Source organism: Marmota flaviventris, chromosome 5, assembly GCF_047511675.1.
Source record: "Marmota flaviventris isolate mMarFla1 chromosome 5, mMarFla1.hap1, whole genome shotgun sequence".
Lineage (NCBI taxonomy): Eukaryota > Metazoa > Chordata > Mammalia > Rodentia > Sciuridae > Marmota > Marmota flaviventris.
Window position 1 is genome coordinate 92,617,406 of NC_092502.1, and position 19,806 is coordinate 92,637,211.

General features: G+C 35.4%; 1 protein-coding gene across 1 annotated transcript in view; it reads right to left on the reverse strand.

The window, feature by feature from the left end:
- Nucleotides 1-19,806, reverse strand: part of Adgrv1 (adhesion G protein-coupled receptor V1) — a 521,596-nt gene that overhangs the window by 326,734 nt on the left and 175,056 nt on the right. Inside the window, exons 71-76 of the mRNA XM_027927625.2 lie at nt 18,047-18,221; nt 16,119-16,254; nt 13,222-14,327; nt 10,496-10,613; nt 9,546-9,717; nt 6,495-6,737 (exon numbers count right to left, since the gene is read on the reverse strand). Of these exons, the coding sequence (XP_027783426.2) occupies nt 6,495-6,737; nt 9,546-9,717; nt 10,496-10,613; nt 13,222-14,327; nt 16,119-16,254; nt 18,047-18,221 (1,950 nt within the window). The remainder of the gene's footprint in view (nt 1-6,494; nt 6,738-9,545; nt 9,718-10,495; nt 10,614-13,221; nt 14,328-16,118; nt 16,255-18,046; nt 18,222-19,806) is intronic.

The following is a 19,806-nucleotide window of genomic DNA, read 5'->3' on the forward strand; positions in this document are numbered from 1 at the left end:
ATGAAATAAGGATGCCTCAGACCAACATGCCTCAGAACACAATTTCAATTGCATAACGTCCTAAACAGGTAGACCCAAAAAACATATGGTGGGTGTTAAAACTACAGATAAAAGCAATGGAGTAATTAAACATGAAATTCAGAATAGAGGTTATCTGTAAGATAACCTCTTATAACAGAGAGGGGTTCATGGCCCCTAGTTTTAAATTTCTGGTAAAGCTGGATTTCTCACAGAGGTAGTGGTGTTTGATTAGTATGAACTGCATATGTACATTTTATACACTATTTTCTGGTAGAATTTGTTTCATAATTCAAATATTTAAAGGAAGTGAAAAAATAAATATGTTCTTATATTTATAAAAATATGTCACAAACCATCAGCAGTATGCTATTGGAAAGTCAATATAGAAACAGATTTGAATAAACGGGCATTATAAGAATAAGAAGTAAATTCACAGTCTTTCTTGAACTTGTATGCTCTGAGCTATTGCGCAAATATATAGATGATTAGCATCTAGAATCTGTTTTCAAATTTGGTTTAGCTATAGGCCTATTTAATGGGAGCATAACTAGAATGGGTGAGCTTTTCATTATTTCAAGTAATAAAGATGGAAAATTCCTTCTTTATATCATCAAGACTTAAACATTGGAGAATATATGCTGCCTGTGGTATTTATGTATATGGGAATGCTGACCTAACAAAGTATATGGATGTTATAGTGACTATTCTAACTTCATTAATCTCTCCAAAGTAAAGTGAAAATCATTATCATCATAAGAAAATGGTAACTTGGTTCATAATTGTGTTCTCATCTTGCAGTTCTTGGGAAGCAGAATTACATAGCTTTATCTTCTAGCAATGTGCCTAAAATTCAGAAAGAAAGAAAGGCAGGGTGATGAAGCAACAGGAAAATAACACCAGAGAGGTAAAATTATTATTCTGATTTTTTAAAAATCATACTTGTTACTTTTCAATAATTGTAGATTAACATGCAGTTATAAGAATAATAAAAAGAGATTTCCTGCACCCTTTATTTTGTATCCCTTATTGGTGACATCTTGCATAACTATAATATAAATCATGACCAGGGTACTGGCAATAATACAGACAAGACCATCAAGACATTTTTTTTTTTATTTTTATTTTTGGTACCAAGGATTAAACCCACAGGCACTTAACCACTAAGCCATGTTCCCCAGCACTTTTTTTTTTTTTTTTTTTTTGGAAATAGGGCCTTGCTAAATTGATGAGACTGGCTTTGAACCTGTGATCCTCCTGCCTCAGCCTCCAGAGCTACTAAGACCACACATACTTGCCATAGCACCTGGCCAAAACTTTTTTTTTTTTTTTTTTTGAGAATCCTTCAGTTGACTTTTGTCTGCATTCTATGCCACCCCCTCTTTCATCTCTGAAAACCACTAAACTCCAATTCCATGATTTTTTTTTACTTTAGGAGTATTATATAAATGATATCATACAGAAAATAATTTGGGGATTTTTTTCACTTAGCATGATCATGCGGAGGTGACTCTGGTTGTCATATGTATCAGTAGGTTATTTTTAATTATTACTGAGTTGTGGTTCAGGGCATGGACATACCAGAGTTTAACCATTCACCCATTAAAAAAACATTTTTTTTTTTTTTACTGGGTTGTAGCTCAGTTGGTAGAGCATTTGCCTTGCATGTGTGAGGCATTGGGTTCAATCCTCAGCACCATATAAAGGTATTGGGTCTACAACTAAAAAATAAAAATAAATAAATAAATAAAAATTAAAACAGAGTGGATATTTTCTTTTATAAAAAATCTTCCTTGTTTTAGTTTTGTGCTATTATGAATAAGCTGCTATAAACATTGATGTGCGGGATTTCATGTGAACATAAGTTTTCATTTCTCTGGAATAAATGTCCCAGGAGTGCAATCGCTGGGTCATCTGGTAGTTCATGTTTAGTTCTTTAAGAAACCAACAAATTCTGTTCCAGAGTGGCTGTACCATTTTATATTCCCATGTGCAGAGAGTAAGTGATCTGAGCTAGTTTCTTTGAATCCTTCCAGCATTTTTTGGTATGGTCACTGATGTAATTTTTGCTGTTCTGAGTGTATACAATGATACATCATTGTGGTTTCTAAATAGGCATTTTGATGAGAGCTAATGATGTTGAATATCTTTTTATGTGCTTTTTAGTCATATATACATCTTCTCTAATGTCTCTTCATGTTTGTTTGTTTTCTCTATTTTTGCTTATCATGTCTTCCTTACTGGTGTACCCACATTTTTTCTTTTTATAATTCCCTTTCTAATTAGAAAACTTTCGCTTAGCTATTCTTTCAGAATAGGTCTGTGGGCAGTAAATTATTATTTTTTTCTTTCCTTTTATAATGACTTAATTTCTCTTTCATTTGTGAAGGATATTTCTCCTCAAAATCGAATTCAAGGTTGATGGTTCTTTTACCTCAGCACTTGAAAAATGTTGTACCACTTCTACCTGATCCCATGATTTCTGGTAAGAAATCTGCTATTGTTCAAATTGGTTTTGTCCCATAGATATTCATATTTCCTCTTTCTCTCAATATTTCTCTCCGTATTTAATTTTAATATGTATCATATATCTTGCTTGGAGTTTTCTCAGCTTCTTCTTGAATTTACAGATTACAATCTTTAGGAAATTTTTTAGTCATTATTCTTTCAAGTATTTTTCATTCCTGATTTCTCTTTCTTTCAGGACTCTAATGACACAATGTTAGATCTTCTGTTACTGTTACATTGGGAGGCTCTTTTTATCTTTGTCAATCTATTTTCCTTTTGCTATTTAGATTAGATAATTTCTATTATTCTATCTTCAAAGATCATTATTATTTACTTTGCTCCCTTCATTCTGCTACTGAGCCTATCTATTCACTTTCAGTTATTGCAAGTTTCACTCTTAAAGTTTCCATTTTCTCTTCTTTGTCTTCTATTTATTTGCTAACACTTCCCATTTCTTTGTTGAAACTTTTTACTTTTCTCATTTAAAAAATGTTTGTAATTGCTAATTGAAGGATTTTTATTGGTTCTTCTTAGTTATACATGACAGTGGAATCCATTTTCATATAGTTATACAAGCATGAATTGTATCTTATTCTAATTAGAACCCCTTTCTTATGGATATGCATAATGGTGAGATTCACTCTAGTATATCTATAAATGTACAAAGAAAAACTATGCCAAATTCATTCCACAGTCTTTCCATTTCCTATACCCAGTCCCTTCCCTTCATTCCCCTTTCTCTAATCTACATAATTTCTATCCTTCCCCTTGCTCCCCCTTAATGGGGGTTAGCTTCATTGAAACCTTTTTATGATGGCTCCATTACAATGTCAGATACTTTTACTTCTGCCATCTTACTATAGGCACCTGTTGATCCTTTTTATTTTTTTTATTCCATTTTTTATTCTCTTTGCATTATTAGTAGAACAAATGATTGATAAACAAAACATGGACATTTTGCATGTTGTTTTACAAGATTCTTAATATTATTTAAGCCTTCTGTTTTAGTTGGCTTCTTTTGAAATTGCTCTGGCAAAGGAAGGGAAGATGTACTTTATTACTGACATGTGAAAGTATAAGCCTAATTTTCCCACTTGTTCTCTGTTGACAGAAGGAGATTCCTCATTATTGCTAAGTGCAGGTGGGAGTTTGACTCCAAACTCATCCTCAACTGATACTTCCCCGTCTAAGAAGGGCATAAGTACCTTCCTACTGTCTCCCCAGAGTATCCTTGAACACCATGAGGGAGCTGGGTTCCATTTTATTCTACTAGACAATGGTGAAAGTCCTGACTCACCACTTGGTCTCTCTAATACTGTGCCAGCAGAGAGCCTGAGGCCTCTGGCAAGGTAGAAATCTAGATTCCTCATCCATTCTTTGCTGCTGTGTGGAAACAGATTTTTTCTGGGGTGTTTGGCTGAAGTACTATCTATCTTGCTAGGCTGCCCTTTTTCTGTTCCTTTGACTACAGATAGCAGATTTTGTGAGGGCTTTAAAAAATCTCCTCCCATTAGTGTTTCTGTATGCCATTACCTTTAGCTCAAAATCTAGGATTCAAAGCAAAACGAAAACACTGTGAACCCACCACTGTTTTACCACTTGGGTCCCCAGCTCTCTAGCTCCTCTGCTTTCTCCTCTCCAGCTTTCAAAGTCTCCTGATGTTGTTTATAAATAATGTTGATGGTCTTTAGTTGTACTTATTGGGAAAGTTACATTGACTCCATCTTCCCAGAAACAGAAGCCCTCCATTCCTAGAAAACTTTACAGATTTCATTCTTCACTTTCATTTGTGTTTGTTGAAATGGCATTGGTATAACAGCACTGCCATGAATACTCTTTACTAAGTTTAATATTGCAAGGTAGTATTTGTATTTGTCAGAATTAATAGGGGGTATGTTTCTATAGACGTATGTTGAAAGAGAGAGAGTTATAAGAAATTAATTCATGCAATTATGGTGACAAACGAATCCCAAGATCTTCAGGGTGATATGGCAATCTGGAAATCAGCGAAATTTTATGGTTTAGTAATAGCCCAAGTGTGAAGATCTGAGAACCAAGAAAACCAATGATGTAGTCACAATTCAGAATTCAGTAGGCCTGAAACTCAGGAAAAGCCAATGTTTCAATATGACTGTGACAGCAAGAAAAACTGTGTTTGAATTCAAAGATTATTAGGCAGGAAGAATTCCTCTTTACTCAACTGAGCTTTTTTGTTCTATCCAGGCCTCTACATGATTGGATAATGCTCATCAACATTAGGAGGGCAATCTGTTTTACTCTGACTACAGATTTAAATGTAAATCTTATCCAAAAATGCCCTCGTAGAAACACAAGAGTAAGGTTTGACAAAATATATCAGTATCCTGTGGGCCAGCCAAATCAACATATAAAATTAATCATCATAGTAGGGAAAACTAGAAATTCATGAAATATATTGTCCCATAAATGTCCTTTAAGAGCTACATGTTAGTGACAACATGTGTTTTACCAAGAGTCACTTATGACAAATCTAGAAATAGTGTAAAGAAATATGTTAATGATATTGGCATTCAGATTCTTCATTTTTAAACTTCAATTCTCCTATCATCTGTATGTATCACCAGTATAAAATAGTTTAAATGTACCTCAAATCTCTTTTATCAGTTGCTTTTCATCTCCAGCCCCCCTCTACTCTCCCAAGTAATGAGCAGGTAGTGATATAGTCATGGAAGAAGAATAAGAATGAAGCATGTGCTTTTTTCCTCTCTCTCTCATTTTTCTTCCTATCTTAAATACTCTAAGAAAAAATACTAAGATCTTCCAACTATAAATCAAAATTCTTCTATCTGCACTTATACCATACCACCTCAAGGTATGTAGAATAGAGTTTATTTCTAGGGTCTCATGTAACAGAATATTGTTTTTTTGTGAGCTGATCTATAGTCTGTAACAAAGATAATTACTCTGCCTGGTGAGCTTGCAGGACAGCTTACTACCCACAGTGCTAGGCCTGGCCTCCCATGCATGTTTACAGCTCACTGGCCTTACACATGTTGTATTTTTATGCATAGAACTGTAATTTGAGCACAGAACAGTTGTATCACCTAATAGTGATACAACCAAGCACATATTATTCAAAAATTATAATAAAACTTTATAATCTTGAGGTCTAGAGTCACCAAGTATGGGCTATTTAAACAGGATAAATAATAGCACTGTCTATAATGATAGCTTTCCAACTGTGGGTTTCTGGGGCTACAGGAGTCAAGAAGGGAAAAAAAAGAGATGGCTGAGGGACCATCTCTAATCCCACAAGCATGCCTTGTGTATAGAGAAGATACATATTCTTGTCTTAGCTATGTAAGAGTTTTGCTGTTAAAATAAAAGAATTAACGTTCAAAAGTATAGGGCATTGTTTGGGCTAATTAGATCTGGTGACTTGGTGTTGACAGCATTGCTCTTGTGAGCCTCCTATACCCATCTGCTCCTTGCCTTTACCCTGATGTCACCTAATAGGATGATTGTGAAAATGTGGCAGTGAGGTCTCACAAACTCATGTATTTAAAGAAACCCAAAATATAATCAGTGTTTGAGGTTCTAAAGAATGAAATTTTCAACTACTTCAGAGATAGGACATAGCAAGTACTTTTTTCCTTCTGATCTCATATAGCTACATTCTGAAAAAACTTTAACTCTTATGAGACTTAATAGAACAGATTTATACCAGAGACTTTGAATTCTGTAATCAACTCTGTCAAAAACAGAGAAAAGTCAAAGTTTACCATTTTAAAACATTTTTAAAACCTGTCACTGATGAGAGAAAAATTGACCTGCTGCTAGAATAAAGCTTAGTGTAATAAATAAAATGTGAATTATAATGGCATCCTCAGAAAATAATGTATCAATTATTGTCTGTTTTATTACTACACTTGTTATATACAGCTAAAGAAGAAAACCTTAATGCATGTGACTACAGGCTGTAAGCTTACCTGAGTACTAAAGTTAACAGATATCATCAGTCCTGTCCCAGAATCTCTTTCCACCTGCAAACTGATTAAAGTGGCCTTCTTCTCAGCCACTGCCAGCCGAGAGCCCACAGAAAAATACACAAGGCTTAGAGGTTCATCACTTTGTAAGACTTTAATCTGTGCAAATCTGGCACTGTTGTTTATTGCTGCTCCAGCAGTGACTTCATAGAGTTCCACGAAAAAATACACTTCAACTTGAGGTATCTGACAATGACAAGAGAAAAATATATACAACTACTACCAATTTATTTCTATTTTGGGGCAGTTCTAGCATCAAGAAATGTTATAATGCATATAGATCATTATAGAAATGAATGTACAATTAAAAAATAAAATTCTTATGGTAGGTTACGAGAGAATTAGATTTTTGGTCTTTCTTTAAAAATATATTTACTTTTAGGGGTTAAGAAACCTTAATAAGGAAAGTGGATACCATCAGAGCATGTTATATACATGTGTGAAAATGTTACAAAGAAACCCATCATTTTATGCACTTAATACATGCTAATACTTATAACTAAAAACAAAATAAAAGGGCATATTGTTGGAAAAAAAATACATTTACTTTAGGTAAGCTTCTTACCAGAAGACCAACATTCAGAGACAACTTGATGTAGTACATGAGCAAAAGGATAAACAAAATGTATTCATAAAACAGAATATTATAGAGATATAGTGAAAAGAATCATAGATCTCAAAATATGCTGAGTGAAAATATTAAGTTTTGAAGTAATATATATATAATACATATGTATATACATATGTGTGTGTGTGTGTGTGTGTGTGTGTGTATATATATATATATATATATATATATATATATATATATATATGAAAGTACATATATAGATATTGAAAGGATAAAGTTCCAATAATTCACTGTTTCAATATATGTTGTTAATGGATATTTATGCAAAGAATTCAAACAAACAAACAAAAAAGACAGAATAAAGGAGAACTCAGGACAGCAGCTGCCTTAGTTGGAGGTACCAGGAAGAGACCAAGGCAGGGTGTGGAGTTGAAGAACACTGAGGATGGGGAAACAAAAGGGTTTCAACTTTGTGAGATTTTCTTTTTAAAGAGTTTTAAATGTATATGACCAAATATTGATAATAATAAATTCTATAATTTCATGTTTTTCAAAATTTCACAAAATTCAATTCAAATAAGTCTAAATATATTCTGCTAGTTGTACCTTGTTTATGTTCTACATTTTTACTTTCTCAACATTCTGAAATAATTTATTTTCTAAAGTCTGAATTCAACTTTAAAACACATTATCAGTCATTTGTCATTATGAATTATTCACTCTTATACATAATCTAAAAACCTTAGGAGTATTGTTAGCTTCCTGGCATGACTCAAAAAAGCTAAGCTGATGTGGTTTTCAACTGCTCATGAGATTGTCTAATTTGATACAATACATCATTTTCATCTGTCAGCAAGGACCTTATTCATTACTTGTGATTTTTGTGTATATGTGCTGGGGATTGAGCCCAGAGGTGCTTTACCACCAATCCACCGATCCACATCCCCCGCCTTTATTTTATTTTATTTTATTTTATTTTAAGACAGGGTCTTATGAAGCTGCTTACGGCCTTGCTAAGTTGCTGAGGCTGGCTTTGAACTTGTGAGCCTCCTATCTCAGCCTCCTGAGCCCTGGGATTACAGGCATGTGCTACCATGATCATTTCGTGATCATTTTGATGATAATCATTATGTTGTGAAATAATAAAACAAATCCTTCATATTATTCAAGAATAAGTTGCATCTTAGTCACACAGTAAATACCCTTAATTTCATTTTGCTACTTGAAGAAATGTGTTTAGCTTTCATATGGTACATGTCATCCTTCACTCTTTCTGATCAACTGTCAGCAAATATTGAAATATGGAAATAACTGTACTTATTCCACTTTTGAGAAGCCAAATTTAGCAAATACCATAAAATAAAGCACCAGGAAAGTATGGGTAACTATATTCAAGAGCTATTATTCCCTAATGACCAAGTGAGCTTGAATTCACAATGATTTCTTTCAACTGAAGATTTCAGCATATTGCATAAAGACTCTTTCCTTTATTTTCCAGTAAAATATTCCTTTTCATCGTCATGATGATTAGAACATTACTTACAACCACTTGCAGTCAAAAAGAATATATTATAATTTAAGTGAAGAACTATCTAAAATTGAGCAGTGTACAGATGGTGCCTACACATAATTAGACCAGAGGCAAAGGTATCTTCTCTCAAAAAAGAAACATTCTATTCAAACAATATTGCTGAAGTCTACTAAGAAAACAAGACACATAGATCACACCTGAGCCTCTCGAGACTCCTAAATGTGAATGGAAACCTTACAAGAACCCATTCTATGTATAACTGCTAGCAGATTTCTTTCCTAGTTAAGTCAGATGCACTCCAGGGTGATCATTTGCCCCGACTAATATAAAATTAGTTTTGCTGGGATCAGGTCTGCTCAGAAGCAGAAAACCAATATAATAAGGATATGATATCTTACTAAAATCTCTTTAAAAATTCCAACAAATGTTTAAACATTCTGCTTGTTTTAAGCAGATTTCATGAGTTAAGAGCATGCTTCCTAAGTTAATTATTATCTTATACATTGTAATATAGAGCCAACAATAAATCATCAGAAAAAATGCAAGTGAGTTGAAATGGAGGGATGGATTTTCAACAGTTAGAGTAATCAGAGATACTAATCTGGTTGAAAATGACTCAAGAATTGTTTACACAATGAGTAGCTGAGCCAGAGGACAAAAAAAAAAAAAAAAAGACAAAGAAACACTGACAAGCTTATTTTACAAAAATTGAAAAATTCAAATTCTCAGTCTAAAATCTGTGATCCAGAAAATGATTTTGACATTACAACTTGGCAAGATACAAAGAAATTTCCCATAAACAATATGCTTGAGTTTCCATAAAATGATTTAAAAATGATTACTTCTAAAGAAACATTGGAAGTTTACCGCCTTGTGCCTCAACATTTCTTACCTTCCCTGGCGTAAGTTCAAGGCTGATGAAGCATTGTGTTTGACCTGCTGTACACGTCGTGTTTCCTGACACAGACAGAAGTTCATCCATCAGGTTCACTCCTTCTTTCTGGAGAACAATGGCTGTTTTATTAAGTGTGACTCTCCAAGAGACCTGGACATCTTCAAAGGCTCTGTGAACAAAGTGAACATGTGAGCAGTGTGGTATCCCGTTCATCACCACTGATAATGCTGAAAATGACCAGTTCTCCCCATGACAGAAAGCTTAAGGCTCAATGTCTACACAGTATTCCTCAACTACACTCTATTAGTAATGAATAAGCATTTGTGGAACTATTCTACATCGAGAATGTGAAAGCAAATAATATTATTTTTGCCTATAATGTACCAGAAAAGTGAAAGCAAAAATTAAAGAGAACCCAACTTATGTAAACACTTCTCACTTATCTTTTAGCAAAAATTTCTCTATGAAACAACATTACTGTTAAAAATAGTTGTTATTACTATAAAGGGCAAAAGATGACCTACATTTTCACAGAACATTTAGGTGCAAAAAGGAAAATGTGTGTGTGTGTGTGCATATCAAATATATTTATGCATCAGAATTCAATGCTGTTACTTTATTATTAAATGCAAACAAAATTTTGGTACTCCAAGTGTCCCTCAGAGTGTAATGGTATATGGAGTCCTCAGAGAATAGTAAATATGATGGAGTGATGACCTACATAATCTGACATCTGTGAGGTAACTTCACGAAGTACGAAACATTTGAGGCAGCCCTATATTATGATTATGAACCAAATGTGTTAAATCCCAGATCAAGGACTACAGCGTCTGCACACTGACACATCAAATTCCATGCTGCCTACTATCAAGGTTTCATTCTGTCTCCACTATTGTGTGAATCCCAATTAGTGTATAAACATACACGCACACACATATCAGTCACACCTGTTTGGCTGCCTTGTGACAAGAAGATGCAGTCTCCTCATATCAGCTCCTTCCCCCAGTTCAAGTCCACGCTGGGAGTCCTCACTGAAACCTATGATTCCATTGTGGAAATCACTTCCTGAAAAGAAAAAAGAGGAGGCTATAATACATTTAAGAATTTACAAGATCTACAATGACTCAGGAATCTCGCCAACTCAGAGAGCATAAATGAAAAATCCAGAAATGAGGAGTGGGAGCTACAGTGTTTAAAGATCTTCACTAGAAATAAACCAAATATCTACCCTAAAACATCAAGGTAGAAAACAGCTTGAGAAACAGTTCAAGAAAAACACCAAATCCTCCTCCCCACCTAACACACACATACTCATCTCTCTGATGAGACCTTCCTTTACATTTGATTGCACTTGACATTTTGAAGTCGGTGTATCCCTACAGAATGTACCTATCCAGCAGCAGCTGTTTCACTTACTACTATCTTCCCAGCACCAAGAAGAGTGCTCACATTTGGTAAGCATTTACTAATATCTGTTGAATAAATGAGCTCCATTTAACCCATCTACCTTCCTAAAAGTGGACTGACCAAAAGGGTTCATGTTACACGTTCAGTTATTTACCCCAGAACAAAACAGAACTACAAAGGAATTCTGACTCTTCTGAGCAACATTAAAGTTTACAGGAACCTTCAAACTAAAAAGATATAAATATATCTTTTGAAATAAAACTAGACCTCACACTACACTAATCACTTCACATCCTGGCCAGCATACGAGTGAGCTTCTAGGACTAGAGAAATGCCCGTGTGTACATTTTCAGCAGCTTTCTATTTCCCAGTGACCTGGTTTTGCAAAGTGATCTCGGAAGCAATGACTCTAAAGCAGTCACCTTCAAAAAATGCTTACAACCATCACTTGTAAATTTCACTCTTGAGGTTCCCAGGAGACAGAACTTCTAAAGTTAAAGACTAGGTTAAGTTAAGGACACAGAAACTACTTAGCTGTCCTGATTGAGGAAAGCTTATAGTTAACAGCCCCTGCTCTATTTCCCAGGTCTGAAATGTAAGCAAATGTGGAGTCCATGTCTTATGAACAAGCACATAATGGGTTAAATTGGTCCAGGTGCCCCAGTGTGTCTTGTCTCAGCCAGTCCCCATTCTCACTAACTGATCACGGTGGTCATTCCTTAGCCTTGCATCAGAACCTGTGTCAGCATTTTCTGTTTTGAAGAGATCATTTCTTCACCACCTTCGGCGGGGATTTGGTTTCTCTAAGTAGACTGTAAGCTTCTCACAGGCAGAGCCTTCATTTATTTTTGTTTATAGAACAATAGCACCTAACATTATCTAATCAAAATAATTCTTTCCTTGCCATATCTACAACAAATTTGGGTCAAGTTTCTAGTAAGATGTTCCAGACTTCTAATCTGCCAAACCTGTTTTATTGTGAAAGTGCTTTCCAAAATCTAAATGTAAAAAGATAATGAAATTAGTTAAAGATGAGAGAAATCAGCAAAATTAATGATCCAGTTAAAACTGAAATATTATGAAGAAAAAGAGCCAAGTGAGAAAGAGATGAAGGGTACATTTACAGGAAGAGTGAAAAACTCAGGATACTATGACCATGTGGATGTGACTGGTAGCATGCTGATTTTAAATCTTTTCCTCCCATACCTCAGATAGAGTGTTAATTTCCAGGATATATAAAGAACTCAAAAAGCATTACACCAAAAAACCCAAAATAATCCGGTTGGTAAATAGGCAAAAGAACTGAACAGACACATTTCAAAAGAAGAGATACAAATGGTCAACAAACATATGAAAAAATGTTCAACATCTCTAGCAATTAGAGAAATGCAAATGAAAACTGAGATTTCATCTCATTCTAACCACAATGGCAAGTATAAAGAATACAAGTAACAATAATTGTTAGTGAGGATGTGGGAAAAAAAGTTTACTCATACATTGTTGGTGGGATTGCAATTTAGTACAACCATTCTGAAAAGTAGTGTGGAGATTCTTGAGGAATCTCAAACACTAGGAACAGAATTATCATTTGACCCAGTTATTCCACTCCTTGGTATATTATCTAAAGGATTTAAAATCAGCACACTACTGTGGTGCGACCACATCAATGTTCATAGCTGTACAATTCACAATAGCTAAGCTACAGAACCAACCTAGGTACTCTTCAACCGATGAATGGATAAAGAAATTGTGGTATATGTACACAATGGAATATTACTTAGTCATAAATAAGAATGTGGGTATGACATTTGCTGTTAAATGGATGGATCTAGAGACTATCACGCTAAGTGAAATAAGCCAACCCCAGCAAACCAAAGGGCAAATGTTCTCTCTGATATGTAGAAGCTAATTCATAATAAGGAGATGGGGAGGAATAGAAGTTCAGAGGATTAGACAAAGGGGAATGCAAGGGAAAGGAAGGGGGATGGGAATGGGAAGAACAATGGAATGGATCGGACATAACTTTCCTATGTACATATAGGAATACAACATGGGATCCCAGTTAGAATTAAGACATATTCTATGCATGTACAATTTTATCAAAATGGTCTCTACTGTTATGTATCATTAAAAAGAACCAATAAAAAAATATTAACTCTAGTGACTCATGTAATTCACCGTCTTAAGCTAAACTTAAATAGATTGATCTTATTACAACTTCCAGGCCACAAAAGTACATATTTTACCTCTATCACTTCAAAGATACCTGCAATAATAACCATGGCAAAAGCTGCAAATCCAGTGGCATCCTTTCCCTTCACAATCTGTGCTCCCCCTTGAGGGTCTGTGAGGAACACAAAGAAGAATTCCTGCCCTTCAGGCTCATCATCATCCAAAATTGGAACAGACACTCTACGTTCTCTTTCTCCATCCAGAAACATAAGGATAAGACTTTGTTCTTCAAAGTCTTCTTCTTCAACTGCCCATGTCCGGTTGGAGGTTTCATAGATATCCTGAAAAGGCAACGCATTTGGTTCCTTCTGAGCACATCTCTCACCAAAAGTTTTAACTGTTACACTGACATTGCCTTCAAACCCACCAGTTCTTTGGATACGAATTTCCACAGTATTGAATGTGCCATTCTTCATCTCCTCTTCAACATAAACAATGGGGGGGCCAAGACTAAAAGTTCCGTGAATGGAAATACTGGCAGTTACAGTGGTCATGTCAGGCTTCTCAGGCATGGTAGATGAACCATGAACGGTGACAAGGTTCTCAGGGGTGGCGGACATATCAGTTGTCTCAGTAATGATGGCAGCCATCTCAGTTGTCTGAGGAATGGTAGTTAACTCGCTTGTGCCAGGATGTGTGGTAGAGTCAGTTTCTATAGGAATGAGAGTGGTATCAACTGCGACAGCCACAGCTGTCATGGGGACAGAAACATCCATGCCTGCCACATCATCATTATCCAATATTGTGATCACTGCAACACTGAAATCTAGATTCAGGCGTGGTCTCCAATTAGCATCAAACTTTTGTAGACCCTGAATTTCTACTGAAGTAAGATTAACATAAAAAGTTTCTTCCATCTCATGAAGCTGATCGTTAATAATGGTTATTTCAAAATCAACTTCAGCTTGGAATTTTTGAAAAAACATTTCCCCTTTCTGTATAGGCTCAAAGTCTTCCAGTGGCTTTGCACTTCCTGGAGTTGTCTCATAGGAAACTTTAATAAGATCACTGTGGAACCCAAACAGTCTTTGCACATGTAATCTGATTATCTGTATATCTTCCGAAACCGTGATACTTCTTGAACTAGGGGAAAACTGGAAGACTCCCATAGGTTCAATTTCAGCAATGGTGAAACCTGATCTGGAAAAATTTAAAACCATGAGAATTGATTAAAACATGACTACCACTATAGGGAGTATTCTTTTATACATTTATGATGCTGCTCATGAAGCATCTTCTAAATGACATGGCCTTACAAATTCCATACCCAAGAAATGAATGAGCAACAGTGACAGAGAAAGGACTTAACAAGTCTTGGCTAAATGAAGAGCTCTTAGGTCTCTGCTATAAACATTATCATCTATAAAAACTCTATATAAACCCCATCATCCTGGGGCCACTAACAGAGGAATTTGAAGCCTCAGCCTCTCTCTTATGATGCATAAAAGAAGACCAAAATCTCTGTGATGCTCTAGACATCAGACAGTGTTCTTGTCTACCAAATAGGAATATTTACTAGTACTAGGAACACAATTCTTATCTCCTCAAACTGTCAGTAATGGGAATATTCTCTCATGTAAATGTCGCTAAAACTCTCTATATAAATTGGAAGAAACATCCATGGTTTAAAATTTTATCCTTTTCCTATGAATTTTTATTGTGAATTAATAACTATATCAAAAATTGCAACTGGTGGCCCATCAGTCTTAATTCTGACCATGGACATGTTTTCTTTGACTAACAGAGTTTAACATGTAAATAAATTAAATGTAAATTTGAGTGCTTTTAAGGAAGACACCCCAGGCCTATCCCTCTATATTGTCAAGCACTATCAGCACATAAATTAGTGGTTAGAGTTCAGCCTGTGACAAAACAGTCAGGGTCCAAATTATGGCCAGAACACTGAGCTGTGTAGATGCTATGTTTATTACCTTATGTATAAATCATTCTTCATTTATATAATGGGACAAATAGTTATATCTAGTCCAAACAGTGGCTTTTTGGAAGAACGAAGAGTGTGTGTGTGTGTGTGTGTGTGTGTGTGTGTACACAGCATAAAGCAGTGTGGTTTAGGAGAAGCACTATAAAACTGAAAGCTATTATTGGTGTTGTTAAAGGCATTTGAATTTATGACCTTTAAATATGTTCTCTGGACAAACCATTTCTTTTTAAATGACATATGCATAATGTGTAATCTAAAGCCATGTTTGACTTCACCAACAGATGCCCTCCCACATAAATGTGCATGCATGCACAATAGTCTTGTACACATATTTTCCTCAATTTACAAATAAGCAAACTGAGGAACAGAAAGACCAAGTAACTTTCCCAAAGCCACACAGCAAATCAGTGGCAGAGCCAGAACTAATAAGTGTGGTTCTCAGATCTGCCTTCTGCTGTTCTGGCCAAGTGCATCTCAGGCATGAGAAAAATAAACTGCTTTTAGGCGGGATATATTTAATTGCAAATATGCTTGATTCCATATGAATAGTTATAATAGATACATCACAAAATTAAATAAACTTAAAGTCAAGGAGTTACTTGTTTGAATAAGTAACATTATTACACTACTATGATGTTTTATTCTTATTTGTTATCACTTGGGGAAATCAGGTATTTTCAGTGGCTTTGCAAAAGACAGTTTCCTTTAAAACAAGCATATTTGACGCCACAGTTCCTACTGCGGATGGGACTCAGGGCCACCACTCTCAAGTTAAAGTTCATGATGAGCTCTGTAAAGCAAACAGAGTGATGACTGCTGAGACCCAGCCTCCCAGGCGGCATCTTTGGCATGCAGGCTATATGTTGCTTTACAGTTAAATGGTTTGCATCTGCTTCAAGGACAGTGACCCCTGTGCTTTCTTTTGTAATGAATGATATCCCAGACCATTCGTCAGAGAATTTCTGGGTTGAGAATCAGGTTGGTCTTACCGGAGTTGGGCTCCACCAGGAGCACTGCTCCGCACACCTGACAGGTGAATGACGAAGGCCTCCAGCCGACCAGGGCTGGGGAAGGTCCACAGCAAAATTCCTTTCCTTTGTTCACCATGGGAAAATGACAGGCTCCCTGAAAGGAATGTGAAAAGTGAAGCAGGCTCGCTCTTAGGTTCTTAAATTGGAATTTGACTCTTACACATGCAGTGAAATATTTTCTTTTCCAAAATTTTGGTAGAGTCCACAAAAGATAAAATATTAAAAACTGGGGAAGGGAAAGGTATATAAATAAACGTGCAGAAGCTCCCCTAACGATATAAACCCGACTTTCAGTCCCTTTCTACTCATCACTTATCTTCCCCTGCCCCCGGCTTCATTGCCAAATCCAGTCGTGAAAAGAGAATAGTGTTAGGCAAGAGTCAACCAGTACTTAGTGTCAAGGGTCAGGCACTGGTTCAAATTCGACCCCAGGATGCTTTGGAAATGCATCTTGAAGTAGTTTAGGACAAAATATCACAATGTATGTATGTTATTTTAGGTTAATTCAGAAAAAAATAAATGTTACAATATGGTAGAATATAATAACTGTTAAATCTAGTCAGTGAGTTTGTGGGTATTCATTATATTTTATTTTCCATTGTGTTGAAAAATTTATTAGAAAAATCTCAAAAAACCTAATCAACCCTATTTAAAGATATAAATCTATTTTGGGGAACTTCTGTAATTTTAAAATAAGCAAGTTATTATAAATTCACTAAAATTTCTGAAGATTAATTTCATATGTAAATGCAGTAACATACACAGACATAAAGAGCAATGTATTCACAGATAAATATTTTTAAATTTTCTAAGTTGTTACCAGCACAAAAGTAAATAAATAGATAGGATATAAGAAGCTGTGCATATCACCCAAATTGACAGTAGGGTAGGGGAGTAACAAATAAGTGTTACTACAGAAAATAGATTAAAAAGATGATAAAATAGTTTTGATTTAGGGGATGTGCTGAAAGGAAAATCAAGCAGAAGAAGTACTTGATACATTATATCAACATTACCTATCCAGTGGCTATGGAAACCCCAGTAACCAAGGCAGTTCTAATGCTATGGTGGCTCTTAACCAAGCATCTAAATTCACTCTGAACTACTGGGATTCCTGTTGGGATGCAAGCTGGCCTGTCAATATTGTCATTTTCTCTGTCCTAGGCTCTCACCCTCATCTAAAGGATTTCAGGTTTTTATTCCATTTTTTGGATGAGAACATGAGAACATGAAAATCTTTCCATCTTCACAGAGAGACTATGATCTCAGTTCTTACACAGGATTCACTACACTTATGACTAATGGTACATGGTATTTGCCTGGTGACCAGGAGGACACTGTAAATAAATGACAGGAGGAGGGGGAAGCACAAAGATTCCGAGTCCACTGAGATCTCCTTTAGAACTGCCATCACAAGGATTTGCAGTGGGCTCTGTATAACACGGCAGAGGTCAAACCATCCAATGCTTATGTCTTACTCAAAAAGTTAATGATATAATTTTAAAAATTCAGTATGTGAAGTAACCACAGTTGTTCTATCAGAAATATTAGAGTGGACATGTAAACTGATGCAAAGTTACATCTTTTTCATTACCATATGGACCAAATAAGGTACTTAGAACTACTTTTAACAAACTCTTAATGTATTGGCAAAGCATTCTGCTTAGTGACTACTGTTTTGAGGTAAGGTATGAAGTCCTCAATGTGTCTCAAAAAAAGTTTCTCTCCTCCTCACCAATCTGCTCTCACAACCCTGATCACTTACATATGGGAACACTATACTAGGAAGCTAATAGTTTAGTGTCCAGAGGAATGATGACCCAAGAAAGTGGCCAGTTACACACCTGCCTATCCTATAGGCTGATCTTAGAAACACTACAACTCACCCAGTATTGGGGTCATGTTACCAACAGTGATAGACTCAGGGATTTCTAACCCAGGAGCATATCCTATGGTCCAGGTCACTGAGAGAGCACCATATGTTCCTGTCCTAGAAATCATAACTTGGCTTGTGCCGGCAGTGATATCCGTGAGTTGAAAAGCAGTGGATTCAAATCCAACCTGAAGAAAAACATGTTTAGATTATTTCATATTTCATTTGAAAATTTCCAGGGAATTTGAAGAGTGTGTTAAATGTCAAATTTCCTTTTGTTTATATATTTTCTTTTTTTTTACAATATATTCAATTAAAAAAGGTTTAAGAAATAAAATCTCATATTTGAAAATTTATTCTGCTTCATAATTTAGATTATAATCTATAGCTTTCTCTTTTTGAATAAAATGCAATTCCTTCATTGGACAATATCCTAAAAATAAATAAAACAATAATTAAATAAAAGCAAAAAAAAATTAAAAAGCATTTAAATATAACAACCTGATTTGTCTAAAACTGAAATCCAACCTCTTTCTAAGATATAACAACATATTTCTTCATTTACAAAATGAGCATCATGGACTGGACCTTCTATTAAGGTTTTCAATTCTTTGATTCAACTTGATATCTTTTTGTGAAGATCAGAAAACTTCAAAGATTTTTTTAAAAAAATAACTGTCCTTTTCACAAGCATCACATCCCAGGGCATGTGATTTATAGATGAAATAAGTTCTGGTCAATGAGTTAAAATAAAACCAGATTTCTAGTTTCACATTGTGATTCAGACAGCTCAGATTACTTCTTCTGGTTTCAATAGCTGTAAATTTGAAATATCATTTGATCAATGGTTTTATTGTAAGACTTATTCTCCTCTTTTAAAATTAGAAAGAAGAATAGTAGAAGAGTGTGGGAGGATGCTGAAAGACAGCTTCTGGAATCACAGAGGAGAAAACAACAGCGACAACTTTTACTTGACACTAGTCTAGAGTCTCTGTCACCGAGATCTCTGGTTAGCAAATGCCAAGAGCTTTGAGTGAGATTATGCTTGCTACATGGCTGGAGGACTATAGGAACATACCCTAGTAACATCACAAGCACACATACACACACTGTGTAAATACTGGCAGGAGTACAGAGGATACATTGCACACATAACGTTGCCCTTCAGGGTGGGTGGTGAAGTGTTGTGCATGGGTAGAGAGTAGAAATACTTAGCTACTCCAAATGAATGGCTTGGGATAAAACGAATCTATTTAATAATAACCAGTGAGCACAAAAACCCAACAATGTTTCAGAGACTTTTAGTAAATTCTATTTTCTTATTCATTCTTGAACAAAAGAAAACAAACCTGTTCCTTTCAATAATTTTTAATGCTGGTGGATTCCACTTTAGAGGACAGAGCAAATGCACTTGCTATGAAGAAGATACCCAGGAAAGAGTAGCTAAAGAGCATTCTGTATCTGCCCATATTCCTACCCATTCAACCACACAGATTCCACATCAGTAGCATCTCAAGCCAGGCTTGTCATTTGAGCTCCCATCTGAAGGAGTAAGGTGAAATTATATCTCATAACATCTTCAAACAGACATCATGTTGCCATAGCCATAGACAGCAGACCTAGCTTTGTCTTATATGGACAGAATCAAAATAAAAGAACGTAAGGCCTTTGTTCTCCTTCGAATTGCTGAAATGATTGGGCAATAATTTTTCCTGTGATGAAATTGGACAACTCGGATACTTGGGTGCAACCATATCACAGAAAGACTTCTAG